General features: G+C 39.8%; 3 protein-coding genes across 3 annotated transcripts; all 3 read left to right on the top strand.

Annotated features, from left to right (window-relative positions):
- Nucleotides 1-248: 248 nt before the first annotated feature.
- LOC306784612 (uncharacterized protein) lies at nt 249-1,869 on the top strand (the record flags this gene model as incomplete). Its single annotated transcript, XM_079278640.1, has 10 exons — nt 249-302; nt 415-474; nt 650-724; nt 806-856; nt 974-1,033; nt 1,192-1,221; nt 1,339-1,386; nt 1,475-1,525; nt 1,611-1,694; nt 1,852-1,869. 10 exons carry the CDS (start codon nt 249-251, stop codon nt 1,867-1,869), a joined length of 531 nt encoding a protein of 176 aa, XP_079134766.1.
- Nucleotides 1,870-7,991: 6,122 nt separating this feature from the next.
- On the top strand, nt 7,992-10,519 carry enam (enamelin). Its single transcript, XM_079278919.1, has 7 exons — nt 7,992-8,030; nt 8,217-8,281; nt 8,414-8,443; nt 8,608-8,673; nt 8,768-8,809; nt 9,019-9,108; nt 9,489-10,519. The coding sequence occupies exons 2-7, from the start codon at nt 8,225-8,227 to the stop codon at nt 10,050-10,052; spliced, it is 849 nt and encodes a 282-aa protein (XP_079135045.1). The 5' UTR covers nt 7,992-8,030; nt 8,217-8,224; the 3' UTR covers nt 10,053-10,519.
- A 1,878-nt stretch (nt 10,520-12,397) lies between these two features.
- On the top strand, nt 12,398-16,843 carry cnga1a (cyclic nucleotide gated channel subunit alpha 1a; the record flags this gene model as incomplete). Its single annotated transcript, XM_079278639.1, has 8 exons — nt 12,398-12,492; nt 12,599-12,664; nt 12,928-13,059; nt 13,147-13,251; nt 13,548-13,654; nt 14,690-15,300; nt 15,401-16,256; nt 16,323-16,843. 8 exons carry the CDS (start codon nt 12,398-12,400, stop codon nt 16,841-16,843), a joined length of 2,493 nt encoding a protein of 830 aa, XP_079134765.1.
- Between the last annotated feature and the right edge of the window lie 378 nt (nt 16,844-17,221).

Raw genomic sequence — 17,221 nt, 5'->3', positions numbered from 1 at the left:
GTGAGCTGGCGCCCTATAAAAGACAAACTAACTCTGTAGAAGACACGATCAACTGGCATCATCTTCAACATCAACATTCATCATCCTCCCCAGTGGTGTTTCTTTCTTATCGCAGAAGGTGAGTTATAAAGAACTTCAACATGAGTTCATGCTTGCTTTCCTCTTAAGATGCCAACCATGCAGTATATGAATGATTTCTGTTCATGTAATAACACATTTTGTCTGAAGGACTCGGACAATCTGCAAAAATGAAATTGGTCATCTTGTGCCTCTGTCTGGCTAGCACGGCCTGTGCTGCACCTGTAAGTTTTAAAAATGGATAAAGGTGGCTCTTGTGATTTCATTTTCTCAATCCAGGCAGAGTTCTGATGTTTCTTTATATCAAGCTATTTCTGTTTTTGTCTTCGTTCTCAGTCCATCTTTCATTATCTGCCTCATTACGCTGGTTCCAGGCAACAAGTACCACCCTCACAGGTAATCATGCATTTTGTGTGTTGTTTAACTTCTTTGTCAGAGGTTGTTACTATGCAAAAGTGAATAATATACAGTATACTACTGAGCAAAGGCTGCTTGTGATACATATATGAAGCACAGCAGGAATATTGCTATGTGGAGTTCACTGTCTACTGACAATTTCCCATTCATTCAGGTGAGAAATCCCTTCACAGCTGGCCAGTCTCTGCCACAAGCTGGAGTACCACCTGGCGCTTACAGTGTTGAACTGGTATGTCACACTCTTATATATCATGTGTAGGATTATGATGAATGCTTGCAGTACACTTATGTTTTAAATTTTTCCCCTAAGATTTACCCTCACAGAGTTGCTGGTGGTGCAGGCGGATCAAACGCTGCACAGGTCAGCATGCAGTTTATACAGAAGCATCTCCTCTTTTAGAAATGTGGTAAAAACATCACCTGATTGCTCTCTACTTTTCATTGATTTTTCTTTTTTTCTTCTTTTCTCTTCCTGCAGTCCTTTGGTTTCATCAAATACTCCATTCCTCAGCCACCAGGCAGACAGAGTGTGGAAGTCGTAAGTGTTGTTGTTTTTTTCACCTTTTCAGATAACCATACACTATTGGGACTGAAAAACACTTTAATTGTGTTTTAATTATGCATGTTTGATAAAGTAAACAACTTGTTGGGACAAGACTTATTGATGTTTGTGCTCTCCTGTTTTTACATTTCCAGTATTACCCCTACGATTTCTCCCAGCAAAGGGTAAACATTTTAAACTTTAAGATATTATAGAATGCATAATTTCGATGTGAAATTACTTCTGTCGAATATCATTTTACATGATGCAGTACTAAATGAGGGGATGTGCTTTTGTTCCAGATAATGACAAACATCCCTCCTATGACAAACATCCCTCAGATGCCAAATGTGAGATTTTATTTATTCTACATGCTGCATTTTACTGTTGCTTTATTTCTGTCATATTTTACTCTTACTTTCATTTGTTTTTTCACAGGTGTTCCCATTTGAATATCCTCCTCAACATATCCCCCAGCAAATCCCAAATGTAAGTGTAAAAATGTCCTCTGAAGATGTGAATTGATTCTGAGCATTTCTTTACTTCTGAAGTTTTACATTTCCTCTTTTTTCAGATTCCCTCATTCAATATCAATGCCCTTCCATCTCAGGATCCGATGCAGTCCCTCCAGCACGACCAGCCCACGCAGACAAGCCAGGTACTTATCAATCTGTTTTCAGTACAACTCTTCTTTAATGGAATATACAAACACACATATTGAAAATTACTATCAATATGAATACAAAGCATATGGCATCTGTGGGGAGAGTCTGTGAAATCAATATTTGCTATAAATTGCTTATTGATCTTTGCAGATTCCGGCAAAGGTGTGAAGTGGATGAGAAGCATGAAAAAAGAGACAAAACTATACCTTCTTCCGTAACCTTCAGACATCTGCAACAGAACAAATGACGTTAAATGACTGAATCTGTTTCTGTAATATGTAAATGTGCTTAAAGTCAAGATAAAATGCTAGGATGGTCATTTAATAGTAATTTTTTATTAGAGTATTGTTGCAATAGTAAACTACTTACAACAAGGTCATCTGTATAGCATTACTTTACTTTATAGTTGTCATAGATATTCACTATTATTGTGTCACTCAAATACTTTGTAATGCTGCATTTCCACAATATGTAACAAATGTGATGCATATGTTTATTAACTCATTTGAACTTTTCGTTAAATGTAATTTTCCTTAAGAAATAAAGTCTAAGTTTCCAAGCAATTTTGTTCTTCTATGTCTTTTTAAAGAGCTTTAGAATTTGATTGGTATTATTTGTATTTGGTAATGTGATGAAAACACAGCTGTGAAGTGCAAATAGATATTGTTTTCATAATCAATCTGAACCCAAGATATGGTGTCTTCAAAAATAGTTTTTATACCCATCAACCAGAGGTGGTTTTAGAAAGCCCTAATACAGGCGTTATAATGTTAAAAGTGGCTCTGCATAAGACCTGGAATTGCCACCCTGTGCCACCCGTTTAGACACGCCCCCGGTAACAACAGTCACCCAGAAACTTTCAGTTTACAATTATATAAAACAGTGAAAAGCAGCAAAGAGAGTACAACTATCAAATATGTTCACATTTTGCTTGTATACAAAACAAACAAGCTCTTCATTAGAAAGGTGTTTCATGAGTATTTTTGACAATAATAATTATTTCTACACTATTTTTGGGACTCTGGAATAAAGCGGTATAAATAAATCAGATTAGTGCCACTGGTTCAAATTGTGTGGTCATTCTGTTGGGTTGTTTTATGACACACAAAGAAAGAACAGCACATAATTATTTCTAATTATTCCATGATGTATTTGATGTGTTAATTCAAAGATGTATCAGATGAATGTAGAAATGAATCTTGTTAGAAATAAATATGTTTTTTTGATCCCGCTGTCATCTTAGCAGTAACATTAGCCTCGGCATTGAGTCAAAATTATCTCAATCAAACTAATTGTGTCAGCTCTACACAGCTGTAGTCCATAGAAATAAATGTCTTTTTACTCGGAATAGGTGTTTTGGATCGTTGTGAATATGTGTTGATATTAAGCTTTAAATGTTAGGGTATGAGCACTGGCTGACAAACATATTGTATTCTAGAACTATGTTTCCTGTAAAAATCAATCCGGCCTATGATCAGCAGGCAAACATGGGCATCATGAAAAGGAAAGCGGAAAATGTTAATTTAACTTCTAACGTTAAAAGTGGTGCCTTTTAGCAGCCAAGTGTTTCAGTCAGGCTGTTTAACTCAAAAGAGTTTTAAACATCTCGTCGTTACAATATTTTATAAATTGTGGTTATGGATAATGTACAAACAATGTTGTCAGTGGAGGGCCTATGATTGACCCCTGTGGAACACCACAGGACAAAGGGCAAAAGAAGAAAGGCAGTATCCTAAGAGAAATGTTTGTTTGTGTTGGAAAGGCAAGAGGTATAGTAAAAGTGCCATGTCCATAAACATCTCTAGTCAGTGATATAAGACGAAAGTATTTACCGAACCCAACATGTACAGTACAGGTACAGTATATGCATCTTACATACTGCATAGGCTACATCAGTGGCGGCTGGTGGAAAATGTTCTAGGTAGGGCCATCCTATCAATTTCAGCAAACATCCCAGTATGATTTAATGCAAAAAAAATGTAAGTATCAAACACGCATTATTACTTGGCAGTTAAATATTTAACATGTATTCCAACACGAAAACAATCAGTAAATAACACTTATATAATATAATATAACGTGTTTATTTATTGAGATGCCCCTATGGACCTTGTTATAGGAGGTAAAGATTAGGAGAAGTAAACATGAAGTGTAATTATGAATACTGATGTTAAATTAAGCTATGATGAGTTTTCACTGTTAATTTAACATCTCTATTAGATGTTGATGCCTCCATGACCAAGTTAAGCAGATGAGACTGAGGACAACTGTGTACAATAAAAGATGTTCACTTTGCATAATATGTCGCTTGACCGAGTTCGCCATGTGTGTCCTGGTGTTCTCATGTTTCCTTACCTCCTCATCCCTCACTCCCGTAACTGTCCGTGCTGGATCCGTCCCCGTTGTTTTAAAAAGCTAAATAAATTATTAGCATAACGTCATCCAGCTAGCCAAACCTGTCTGGTGTACAGCTAGTACAGAAGCTTCGCATGTACTGCTTCCCTTTCCCGCGAATCTGCTGTCTGATTGTGAGGTCAGGCTGATCTGATATCAGCTCTTTGGCTGCAGAATCTCCGCCAAAGTTCTCCTCTCAAACGGGTCTTGGAGGAGGAGTGCTCGCGCTGGCGCGGGCGCCTGTAGAGACTTCTCCTGACGAGAACGCGCAGCGAGGGGGGCCTGATCGTTCTGGCCCCAAGCTGAATCTATTTGAGGGTGCTGATTGGCTAAATTGTATGTCACTCATTTATATCTTGAATCAGCAATTGGCTAAACTGCTTCATAGACCCGTCTCTTTTGGGCCAACACGATTAGGCCCCCCAAGCTGCGCGTTCTCAGAGTGTCGTGCACACAGACAGAGAGCACGAGCAGAGAGCACACAGACAGAGAGCACGAGCAGAGAGCACACAGGCAGAGAGCACGAGCAGAGAGCACACAGGCGGAGAGGACGAGCAGAAAAAGCATATATTTTGCGCAGATATCATATTTTACACACATTACTGGGTACATTCCATAGTTCAAAAACACAAATGTTGACAATTTGTATAATTTATGATTATTATAATTATTTTCTTTTTTTCTTTTTTTTTGTGTGGCTCATGGTGGGGCCATGCCCCATGGCCCTCTATTGACCAGCCGCCACTGGGCTACGTCATAGTTATAACACAGAGTGAACATAATTTGCCACATTGATTGAACAAATTCCCCAACAGTGAAATGTAACCGTCTTAAAAAAATAAATACCATAAGGGAAAGAACCTTCCTAATCTTCTCTCCCCTAGGGACAAAAGCCTGTCACAACACAACTTAACATTTCTCTCTTGAACACAGGTGCCATGCTCTCACGCAAGTTCCCTTTCCTGGAACATTCACCACATAAATTTACAACTTCTATCATCCATAGCAAAGGAGATCTTGACAGCAGCTTTAATAGCCTTAATTTACCTCATAACTATAGCAACTTTGCCTTTTGTACTATGTAATAATAAATCATGTAAATAATATGCGCTATACTTGTATGCTTATATTGCGGAGTTGTGAGGTCACATGTAAGTCGGTCAAATACTCCGAGCAGGGCTTTCCGGCGCCTGCTCGCACGATAGAAACAGATACTGTGGCCCTGAAAAGAAACACTTGCTTAAACCACCAGATTAGGGCGGAAAACCGCCATCTTAGAGTAAGGAGAAGAGCTCTCTTATCTATTCACACAGAGACTTCGAAATAGCTTAGAATTGCACCCTTTCGGCACCTCGAGTGTTAACAACATGCACACACACTGATGATGCAGAGGAGGCGGTCCCGTCTGACGTGAGCCAGTCTGGGCGGAAAATGCCCAGCGCTCCTACCAGGCCGCTGACAGCTAAACACAGCTCCGCCTGCAACTTTGCTTTAACCAATAGGCTTCCATAAGGAAGAACCTATACACCGCATGCGCACTCTGTCTAAGCGCCTTTAGCTTTCACTTTTCTTGGTCCGTGCACGTATAACTGCTGGACATAATACTTCTGTTACAAATAAATGTTATTGCTTGAATTGAGCTAAACGCCTCGATCTCAGTCCGTTCACTCCGAGTTATCTCCTCAACAACTACGCAGTATTTCTGGGAAGTTGTGATAAAATCAGGTACAAATACACAAACACAGAATTGGACAATGAGCCGACATAATCTGAAGGTAGATGGATAAAGAAACAATAGCAACACAGTTGGGTCAACAGAACAGGTATGGGTTTGAAGCTGAAATGTTTCTTTTATTTATAAAGATATATACAACACATAGCTATTCTAGTGAGATGTTGTGACAGAACACATCAATTTCAGAAAAACACACTCATAACTTAGATCATATATTTTAACTTTTAAAGATTAACATTTCAGCAAAGTGACAAAGTGATTTTTTGTACATTATTTGTCTCATCTCAATTTTGAACACAATACATACAAGACCTGCTTCGGATTAGTACCGGTATGTATGTATTGATCTGAGACAGGTTGGGCTTCTACAGCAGCTCTGTCAGGGCGTGCATACAGACAGAGCAGTGCTTTGAGCTGAACATGCAAATCAACATGCTAACGCACTCACATTGTTAATGCTGTAATGCTCAAGTTTAGAAGGTTTAATATTTACCATGTTCGCTATCTTAATTTATTGTGTTAACTTGCTAAGATTCGCTAATTAGCACAACATTTTAAAAAAACTTGGGGGTTTGGTCATAAATCGGACAAATAAGAACTTTGGCCTGATCAGATGACCCAAAAAGAAACAATTTAAACATTTCGGAAACCATCTGAGTTCAAATTAAAGCCCAAAGTTCCACTGTGGCCAAGAGGAGCCTTGCTATATAAACTGTGGATCCATGTGGTGTTTCACCTCAACAGTAAGGAATCCAATGTAGGGTTAAGTCCCCACCACGTGTAGGCACCCTTTGCAACCCTTTGGTTTGGATATTTTATCTTTAAGATTGAAGCTTCATGTTGCTTTGCAAGTTTCCTAAATCCAAACTCAAGAGTGAAATACAATCACCTGCTTCAGAATTGATGAACTTGTGAACAGATTTTTTTTCATTTATCCAATTCTTCTTTGATCTTCTTCTTTGATCATTCAACTCATATGAATGATATGTATCTAAAATCGTAAGTGCAAAACAAATGAGATGTACTGATTTTGATCTGGTTTGTTAGTTGAAACAGAGAACAATCCATTTAAGTTAGCAACAGTCAGACATTCCAGTTGACACAGGAACAATTCAGTTTACGACCTCATTTCCCCTTCTCACTGCCCAGTTTTTCAAACAAAGGTACAATTTCACTGTGGGCCAGGATAACAACAGTACAAGTTTAGAAGAACTAATGAAGGGATCGTATCAGGAGTGAAACTCATCAGCTCAGCAGTTTGGATACAAGAATGTCTAGAATACAGTTTTGCAGATTACAGAGTAGGTCTTTCATTATCTGACTTAAAACCCCAAAAAATAAACATATGAAACCCAAACACTGTGATCCACGACCACACCAGCTAAAACAAACACAGGGATCAGTGGAGACTCAGACACCACGAAAGTACTTCCCATTGGCACACACACACACACACACACACACACACACACCTACACACACACAATCTGTAGACGTCTGTATACCCTACTTCTGTATCGACATAAAACCTCGATTTTAAATGGAAATGTAGCAGTGTGGATGTAGCCTGATAAGTAATACATTATATTTGCTAAGCTTATTATAAGTTTTCTAAGTAAAAATTGAAAAGTACGAACTATCGTAAAACGGAAATATTCAAGTATAAGAAAAGTACCAAAACATTTTACTTTAGTACTTGAGTAAGTGTTTACTGAATTTTTTATGAAGAAAAGCATTGTAGTATTTTAATGTTTCATCGGACCTCCCTGTCACTTTCATCAATTTTACAATTTTTATGTTTACTATATAATACAATTTATTTTAGTGTTCAACTGCCTAAACCAACAAACATGTTCTTATTGTTTTATATAAATATCTCAGTCAGTATCATTACATGCTTGTGTCAGCTTCTTGCCGTCTCGTTTTTTTTGGTGTTAGAGCAATAAAGAGAAGGGCCTGTGTGCTCAGCATACTTGTGCAGCATGTAATTAACTATAACAGGGGCCTTAACCCTACATGCCCCTTTTTTTTCAAAGTGTAAGGATATTTCTTCAAACACAGCTCTGTGAGTTTTACTGCATGTGATTGGTTGTCCCAGGATGTTCCAGTGTATAAATGGCATCCGTGTTAGAGATGAAGGAGATTACTCTCTATCCCTGAGGAGACACATCTTCAGCTTCTCTCTGGACCAGGAAAAAAGGTGAGATGGACTTTTCATAGGGAAGCAATTTTACGCCGTGTTAAAAACATATTCCTGCTCATCATATAGGTCTTGAAGGCAATTATCTTCGATTCATTTAATTTCAGAAACACTTTCTCTTATTTAACAAAGGAAATGAAGAATGAAGATCGTTGTTGTACATAACATGATGTGTTTCTTTTGTAGGAACAATCATGATGAAGCTGTTGGTGCTCGTGGTGTGCCTGCTGGTCACTACCTTGGCTGCTCCTGTGAGTCTTTCCTAAACATCATTTAAACGTGTCATTTAGTCTGCCCTTTTCAAGCTTTTAAACACTGTTTTGCTTTAGAGAAAACAGCATAAAGTCATTGTTGCGTCCTCTTTTCTCTTGCTTGGTTTGCAGGTTGTGGAGAGCGACAGCAATGAGCAAAAAGTAAGACTTTTGCTTTTCTGTGAGGTTTCTGTGTATGCGTGCCCTGGCAAGTGATACCGTGTTTTAGTCATGTCATCAGATGTATAGTATGGTAGGTGTCTGACAGGGAGGGAATAATTGACTTATTTGCAGCACATGTTTAGAGATGTCTGGTATTTCCTCAGCAAGTTGCAGCACATGCTAATGAGGCCCTGAGGTGGATGGAGATGTACAGCCTGTACCAGCAGCAGGTAGTGGGGGCTCCTTGTAGTTTCACAACAAAAAAAAGAAATATAAATGAATTAGTTTGGCATCAATTATAATCATTTATCTATATTTTTTCAGGGAGTAGTGGGAAACCCCTTCCTGCCTGCTGCCGATGCTCCTGTAAGTTTATATCTTGTTAGACTCCAACATGACTTTAGTTTTAGATTTCATATGAAAACTTGAACATAAACTAAAGTCTGGCATTATCACTGAAGCTTGGCCGTAACTTATTCATTAATTATTCATTCGTTTACGTTTAGCCGACTGCGGCAGCAGTGGTAAACTCACATACGGCACTGCAACATCTAAAATGTCACAATTCATGTCAGTTCATGCAGAGCGATGCTGCACCAGCCCAGTCTGCTGATGTCCCCCCTCCTGCTGTCCAAGCTGTTGAAGACACATCAGAGGAGACAGAGGTGAGCAGACATTCCGATACATGCCCAACCAAACCATCATTTATTTTATTATTTGTACCTGCGCTTTTTTTCCTGTTGATTGCATGATGTGCCCTGTAAAAAGAAAGGCATCAGATTATGCTCTGTTGGTCAGTTGAAAAAAAAATCAGCAAAATAATGAAGACATGAGATGAATCTTTTGCCACTTGAGTGTTTCTCTTTTATGCTTGGGGAAACATAATACTGACAGTGGCATCTTTATTCAGACCATCCCTGCTTGGTAAATGTCCACATTTTCCCAACTCTGCGCCACCAGTTTGTACACACGCTTTCTGTTAAAGCTGTGTAAAGTCAATTAGTTTCAACTGTAAAGTCATTGTCTGTCTATATCCTTGTGACAGGGTGGCAACCCTGCCCCCAAAGATGCAGCACCTGGTGCTCCTGCCGTCCCCCTAAACTCTGATGAGGTAGAGGAGGCCGAGGAGGCCGAGGAGGTGGAGGCAACTGAGGCTGAACCAGCTGTGGTGGAAGAAGCACCGGCAGACCCCGCAGCAGCTGTCGAGCCAGCCGTGGTTGACGTCCCAGTAGATGCAGCACCAGCTGAAGCTGCTGCTGTGGATGTGCCTCCTGTTGATGTGGTTCCAGTTTACGTGTTTCCCGTTGATGTGGTTCCAGTTGATGTGGTTCCCGTTGATGTTGCCCCTGCAGCCCCTGAGGTGGCTGTCGATGCGGCTGCCGCAGCTGATGTCCCTGCTGCTGTTTATGTCCCTGCCGCTGTTGATGTCCCTGCTGCAGCTGATGTCCCTGCTGCTGCTGATGTCCCTGCTGCTGCTGATGCTGCTGATGTCCCTGCTGCTGCTGATGTCCCTGCTGCTGTCAATGCCGGTGTTGCTGATGCCGGTGCTGCCCCACCGGCAGCTGAAGTTGACACAACTGGAGTGGCAGCAGATCCTGCTGCAGTGTAGTTCTCTTCCTCTTATCCCCAACCTCCTCTGTTAGCAGTTACAGCAATAGCTGGAAAACAGCATGTGTATGTAGCGCAAAAAGTATGAGAAAGCTGTGGCATATTGATTAGACAATGAACAAGTGAAGTGTGTTTTTAGTTCAGAATTAAAACATTTTGTTGTGTTCTTTTTTCTGTCTTTAATGAAAATACTTTTTACATTTCTGTACTTGAAATTCAGCTGTGATCGATTAGTCACACATGATAAAAATGTTGATCTGGCCACAGTAGGAAAATAAGATGCATTACTTATAACATTAACTTTTCTATTCATTGTCCCAGAAAGTGTACCAGGACCCTGAAAATGAAGCATCTAAATGGAATTCAGCCCTCATGAATTTTAATATTTTCACTTGTGCTTTTCCTCACATCAAAATGTATTCTGTGAAAAGACCTATCAAATAAAAGCAAAGCTGCCATAATAACATGGTACCCACAACTAGGGACAAGTCCATTATTTTGCCTTACCTTTCACTCAGCTGCCACCATCAACAGAAACGCATGATGCCATCTAAAACAGTGAGTCGTGTTGTGATAAAACTGCAAAGATCAGCCAACAGGGAGTGCTACTGAACCACAGGAAGTCTATAGTACCCAGGAGAGGAGGATTTGTTGTTGGCATGCAGCACTCAACACTGATAGAGGTTCAGATTTAATTTCACTCTCATGGTTCTTATTCATGTAAAAGGAACCAGAGCCACCTGATCTGAAATCTGTAATGCCCGTCACAATCTAATAGGATCAGAGGTGGATATGGCTGAGGGTGCTGACTGAGCAGGAGATGCTGGTGTGTGTGTGTGTGTGTGTGTGTGTGTATATGTGTGTGTGCGAGCAAGCAGACTAAATCCTCTGCCGTTACACAAATGGTCAGGAAAGTGATAGCTTGTCACAGATTTAAAAAAAAGAAAAGAGGAGTCAACAGAAAATGTTTGTTACTGTTCTGGATCTTTGCCAACAGATTAACTGAAGGTTTTCCAAACTTCATTTCAACAAATCTCATCTCCCACTGGAGTGGACAAATAAGGAGGACGCGTGACTCTGCCTCTCCTCTTCTCAGCCAACTCTAATCCACAAATCCTTATCAGGGTCACTGAGACTCTATGCCATAGTTAGTTAGACTCAATGATTATAGGTGACACTTGTCGAGCTGCATTTTGATATTATTTAAATTATAAACTAACGATTAATACAATAAATCTGCTGTTGCTGTCAGTGGCCAGTTGACAGTCCTCAAAACAACTAAGAGGATAAAAGGAAGATGGACTTTACATTACATTAACAAGGGAAAAAGGTAAGTTGAATAAAACTGAGTCATCACTACAATTTGGGAAATATTTCTGTAGCTGTTTGTACAACCACCTTAAATGTCACATTATGTGTTTCTCCTTTCACTTGATGCAATTCTGCTGGTTTTGGACTGCAAATGCAGTAATGAATGCGTTCACTTACGTTCTAATGACTTCTGGTCTTTTTCAAACAGCCCTCAATTTGTCAAGTCAGTTTATTTGTTCAGCACATTTAAAAACAACCCAAAGTGCTTTCCCATCGGGGCAGATGGGTTAAGATCTGCCTCAATACAGCTTTACATAATTAAAGAAGTAAATGGTGCAAAAAAATAAATGATAGAAAGATACAATAAAATGGGATGTTAAGAAATAGGAATAAAACCAACATGTCACACAAACCTTTGCAGTATCGAAGATATCTGACATGGGAGAATATTGCAGTGTAGGTGTATCATCACAGGACTTATATGGAGTGATGAATATACAGAATAAAGTAGAAACACAATTTTGATTCTTGTGTAATCGATTCTTAAACTTTTGATTCTAACAATTCATCAAAGCAATAGAGAATTGAATACATGTATCGAGGGCTGCATCTTCTGCAGATTAGTTTTTGGATTGTCTGGTCTATAAATAGCCATGAACACAGTCAAAACTCTCCATTACAAGTTTTTAGAGACCAAGGTGACTTCCTGAAATGTCTTGTTCTGTTTAACCAACAGTGTGAAACTCAAAGATATTCAATTTACTGTCATAGAACACAAGTGAGCAGTTTTGCAATTTTTACTTTATAATTACTTACTATAAAGTCTATAAAGTCTATGAAGTCGTTACTGACAAATGTTTTGTCAATTGAATAATCAAATAATGGACACATAGTTTCAGCTGAACGTAATTTGAGGGTATATTATGCTTATCATGGACAGACACATTTAATATGTAAGAGAATTTAATCTCGAGTCACATCATCCGTACACAAAATCTCTCCTTTTTCTTTCCCAGGGTAAACAGATCTGCAGCCATGACAACTTCAACCCCCCTTCATTACCTCACTGTGCCACCTCACACTGTATCACAACTGTCCACAGACAGTGAAGAGTCCAGCGAGGATGACCTGTAAGCAAAGACACATTTAAAACTATTCAGACAAAGAGCTTCTATTACAATAATGAGGAAGTAAGACAGTTAATTAACTTCATGCACGTGCTGTGTTTTTTTCCAGAAGTGCGTCTGAATCAAATCCTCATCGCCTGCTCAACATGAATAACAACAACAACAATGACAAAGAGTAAGTGTTATTATGCAGTCACCAAGAGATGAGTGAATACACTGTTTCTCTTTGATGTAACTTCAAAGTCATTTCAGAAAGGCCAATTAAATGTGTTCATGCATTATTTTCCAGGGAGAAGAAGAAAAAAAGGAGAAAGGAGAAAAAAGAGAAGAAAGCGTAATTGTGTTATATTATCAATCTTTAAGCAAATGTTTCTTTAAAAAAACAAAACAGCTTTACAGTATGCACAGTATGCTCTAATGTATTCATGTGTGTTACAGAAAGAAGGATATGGAGAAGAAGGAAAGGGAAGAAAGGGAGGCTAAGGAAAAAGAAGAGAGGGAAAAGGAAAAGGAAAAGGAAAAGGAAAAGGAAAAAGAGAAAGAAAAGCAAAAGGAAATGGACAAAGACAAGTAAGTGCATCATTCAGAGTGACTTCCTCTGGGCAACTTTCTCACTTTCATATATTTAATGTACACTTTCTATCTCTCTTTCTATAGGCCCAAAGAGTTATTTGTCATTAATCCTGCTGGGAAATTGTATTACAACTGGTTGTTCATCATCACACTACCAGTCATGTACAACTGGACCATGATCATAGCCAGGTGAGTTCTATGAATCAGTGATTCTTTTTAAACACTGCAATTTCCCTGCGGGTCAAAGAGTCACACGATTCAATTCAGCTCAGTCAAGTGTTGAGTCATATACTCCAGCAGTTATCATTGCAATTCAAAAGCTGGAGGAAAGTTCTTTGATTTATTGTGAATACACTGCAATAATGAATGCTGTAGTTTGCTTTGAGACTAGTGAGCTTGGCACCATATCAGCTGCCAGCAGTGGGCCGTAGAGGTAAAATTTACAAAACACACTCACTGCGGATGTTTTCTTCTCCTGCAAACAGGGCTTGCTTTGAGGAGCTTCAGCATGACTACATCGTTTACTGGGTTATTCTGGACTACACTTCAGACATAATCTACGTGGCTGATATGTTCTTCAGGGCCAGAACAGGTGAACAGCTGACCCAAGCCTCCGAATCAAAATCTATTAAACGATGAGTTCACAGCGTTTTCCAAGTCCGTCTTAAAATACCCAAATTTCCATAGATGAAACTATTGGCTGCTCCTAATGATGATAATGCATGTGAAGTTCAAGTTGAAATGTATTGCCAGATACATTAAAAAAGTACAGTTGTAAATTCAAATGCAATGAAATGCTTCTGCTCTGGCTCTTTCATACCTTAAAAACAGAATCAACACCAAAATCCACAGTCCTCTTTCTGTGCAAAAAAGTCTGAGCTGGACAAATCTAGTGGGTATACAAAAGATCCTCTTTGTGTTATTGTCCCACTGTAGCTCCACAAGGAAACACTGTCAGGGGAAACACGAAGAAGACCTTTTTACTAAAAAGAGATCTAATTACGGCAATTCATTTTGGACTAATTTGGACTGCTGAAATCTCATATTAGCTTCTGCTGAACTTGAAAATGCATTTTTGCACATACAGCAACAACAGTTGTGAATTTTGTCAGCCCCATCGCTTACACTGTAATTGTGTTAGAAAGCGATTATGTCAGTACAGACAGGAACATCGATTACAACGACAGAACTGTTTCATTAGCAAGAACCGCACCAATAAATTAACTTCATTTCAATGTACATACGGGCATGTAGGTTTTAAATTAAGGTAGTGTGAACGGAACTTCTATTTTAAACACAGCAGATAAATAAATATTTATCCTTTTTGAACATAATGTGCCATTGTTTCACAAAGAGCAGAAAAAGACCAATTACAACGTGAGAGCAATTCTTTGCAAATGTATGTATATGATGTGCACATTTATAACACTAAATTGCATGAGTATTGGCGTTCCTTTGTGTATGCCTAAATCATCACAGATGCAGCCAACTGTTTCTAAAAGTGTCCTGATCATTTTTGCAACAATAGGGAATACTATTATAAAATACTTTTGTCTCTCTGCCTTCACTCATGAAGAAAAAACTTGAACATATTGTGTCTTTCAACCTTCTACCTCTTTGACTGCAGGTTACCTTGAGCAAGGTCTGATGGTGAAAGATAAGAAACTGCTACTTGATCGCTACATGGACAGCTTCCAGTTTCGTCTCGATGTCATCTCCATGCTGCCCACCGACTTCCTCTATGTGTTCCTCGGCCTCGACTACCCGGAGATCCGCATCAACAAGCTGCTGAGAATCGGCCGCATGCTGGAGTTCTTCACGAGGACAGAAACTAAAACCAACTACCCCAACATCTTCCGCATCGGAAACTTGATCATGTACATCCTCATTATCATCCACTGGAACGCTTGCTTCTACTACTCTTTCTCCAAATACATTGGTTTTGGTGCTGACGACTGGGTTTACCCGGCTCTGGATGATCCGGACAAGCCTGTATTTGGGGAGTTCGGCAGGAAGTATTCTTTCAGCCTTTACTGGTCCACACTGACCCTGACTACCATTGGGGAAACGCCACCACCAGCCTTGGACTCAGAATTTATCTTCCATGTGATTGACTTTTTAGTGGGGGTCTTGATCTTTGCCACAATTGTAGGCAACATCGCCACCATGATCTCCAATATGAATGCTGCACAAGCTCAGTTCCAGTCCCGAATTGACAACATCAAGCAGTACATGCGGGTAGACCTCTTTTTTTCACTTCAAAAATTGGAACAAAATTATTAAAACAATCTGTTCTTTGAATACATGTTGAAAGTTTGTGTTTTCCTTCTGTTCACAGGTCCGAAAGGTTGACAAGGATCTTGAGTTGCGAGTCATCAAGTGGTTTGACTATCTGTGGAGTAACGGCAAAGCACAGGACGAAAGAGAGGTTCTGCGGTATCTTCCAGACAAGCTTAAAGCTGAGATCGGCATCCAAGTCCACATGGCCACACTCAGGAAAGTTCGTATTTTTGCAGACTGTGAGGCAGGCCTGCTGATCGAGTTGGTACTCAAGCTGCAGCCACAGGTGTTCAGTCCCGGAGACTACATCTGCAAAAAGGGCGATATCGGCCGTGAGATGTACATCATCAAAGATGGAAAACTTGCAGTCGTTGCTGATGATGGCGTCACACAGTTTGTTGTGTTGGGAAGCGGCAGCTATTTTGGTGAGATCAGTATTCTTAATATTAAAGGCAGCAAAGCAGGCAACCGGCGAACTGCAAACATCCGCAGCATCGGATACTCAGACCTCTTCTGCCTGTCCAAGGATGACCTGATGGAGTCACTGTTGGAGTATCCGGATGCCAAAGGCATGCTAGAGGACAAAGGGCGGGAGATCCTGATGAAAGATAATCTGATAGATTTGGACCCAGCTAACATCATGCCCGAGGCCAAGGAGCTGGAAGAGAACGTCAACAAATTGTACAGCACGATGGATCTGTTGCAATTGAAGCTGAAGAAGATTCTGGGAAATTACAAGAAAACTGACAAGGCTCTGAGACATCGCATCGCAGATCTGGAGCACCTAATGGGAGAGGAGGTGGAAGACGAGGATGAGGAGGAAGAAGAGATGAAAAAGGAAGAGAAAGAGGTCGAAGGGGAGAAAAAGGAAGAAGGGGAAAAAAGCGAGGAGATAAAGGAAGACAAAGAAGGAGGTGAAGAGGAAGAGAAGGAAGAGGAAAAAGATGAGGACGCAAAAGACAAAGAAGTAAAGGGTGAAGAGGGAAAAGATGAGGATGCAAAAGACAAAGAAGGAAAGGGTGAAGAGGGGAAAGATGAGGATGCAAAAGACAAAGAAGTAAAGGGTGAAGAGGGGAAAGATGAGGATGCAAAAGACAAAGAAGTAAAGGGTGAAGATGGGAAAGATGAGGATGCAAAAGACAAAGAAGTAAAGGGTGAAGAGGGAAAAGATGAGGACGCAAAAGACAAAGAAGTAAAGGGTGAAGAGGGGAAAGATGAGGACGCAAAAGACAAAGAAGGAAAGGGTGAAGAGGGGAAAGATGAGGACGCAAAAGACAAAGAAGTAAAGGGTGAAGAGGGGAAAGATGAGGACGCAAAAGACAAAGAAGTAAAGGGTGAAGAGGGGAAAGATGAGGACGCAAAAGACAAAGAAGGAAAGGGTGAAGAGGGGAAAGATGAGGACGCAAAAGACAAAGAAGGAAAGGGTGAAGAGGGGAAAGATGAGGACGCAAAAGACAAAGAAGGAAAGGGTGAAGAGGGGAAAGAAGAGGGGAAAACATGAACCCATAGTTTCTGTAAAACATGAAGCACTTTTTCTAGAATTATTTCCACAGAGACATCTTACTGGACTTTCTTCTTAAATGACTCACAGAAACACTGTAAAAGACTAAATGAATAAGAAACACTAGAGACTGGCTGATTTACCGACTGGAACTTGTCTTAAAACAGTAATTCAATGGACACATTTTGCCAGAAACAATAATGATATTCAATTCAAATAAATATTGGTTTCAGTTATTCATTGTGATTTCCATGACTAGGTCCAGACCTCACTCTGTCCTTCACTTTCTGCTCCTGTGTTTGACGTTCCTGTACTGATCGCTTGCGTTAATGCAAGTATCTGTAATCAATTAAAATTAGATCACCTGAGAATTCTTTG

Source organism: Melanostigma gelatinosum, assembly GCF_949748355.1.
Source record: "Melanostigma gelatinosum genome assembly, chromosome: 11".
In the NCBI taxonomy this organism is placed as follows: Eukaryota; Metazoa; Chordata; class Actinopteri; order Perciformes; family Zoarcidae; genus Melanostigma; species Melanostigma gelatinosum.
This window is presented reverse-complemented; position numbering and strand designations above follow the sequence as displayed.

Coding starts and splice junctions, on each gene's coding strand:
- enam (XM_079278919.1), top strand. CDS start 8,225: ATGATGAAGCTGTTGGTGCTCGTGGTGTGCCTGCTGGTCACTACCTTG. Junction 8,674..8,767: donor ACAGCCTGTACCAGCAGCAG/GTAGTGGGGGCT, acceptor ATATTTTTTCAG/GGAGTAGTGGGAAACCCCTT. Junction 9,109..9,488: donor ACACATCAGAGGAGACAGAG/GTGAGCAGACAT, acceptor TCCTTGTGACAG/GGTGGCAACCCTGCCCCCAA.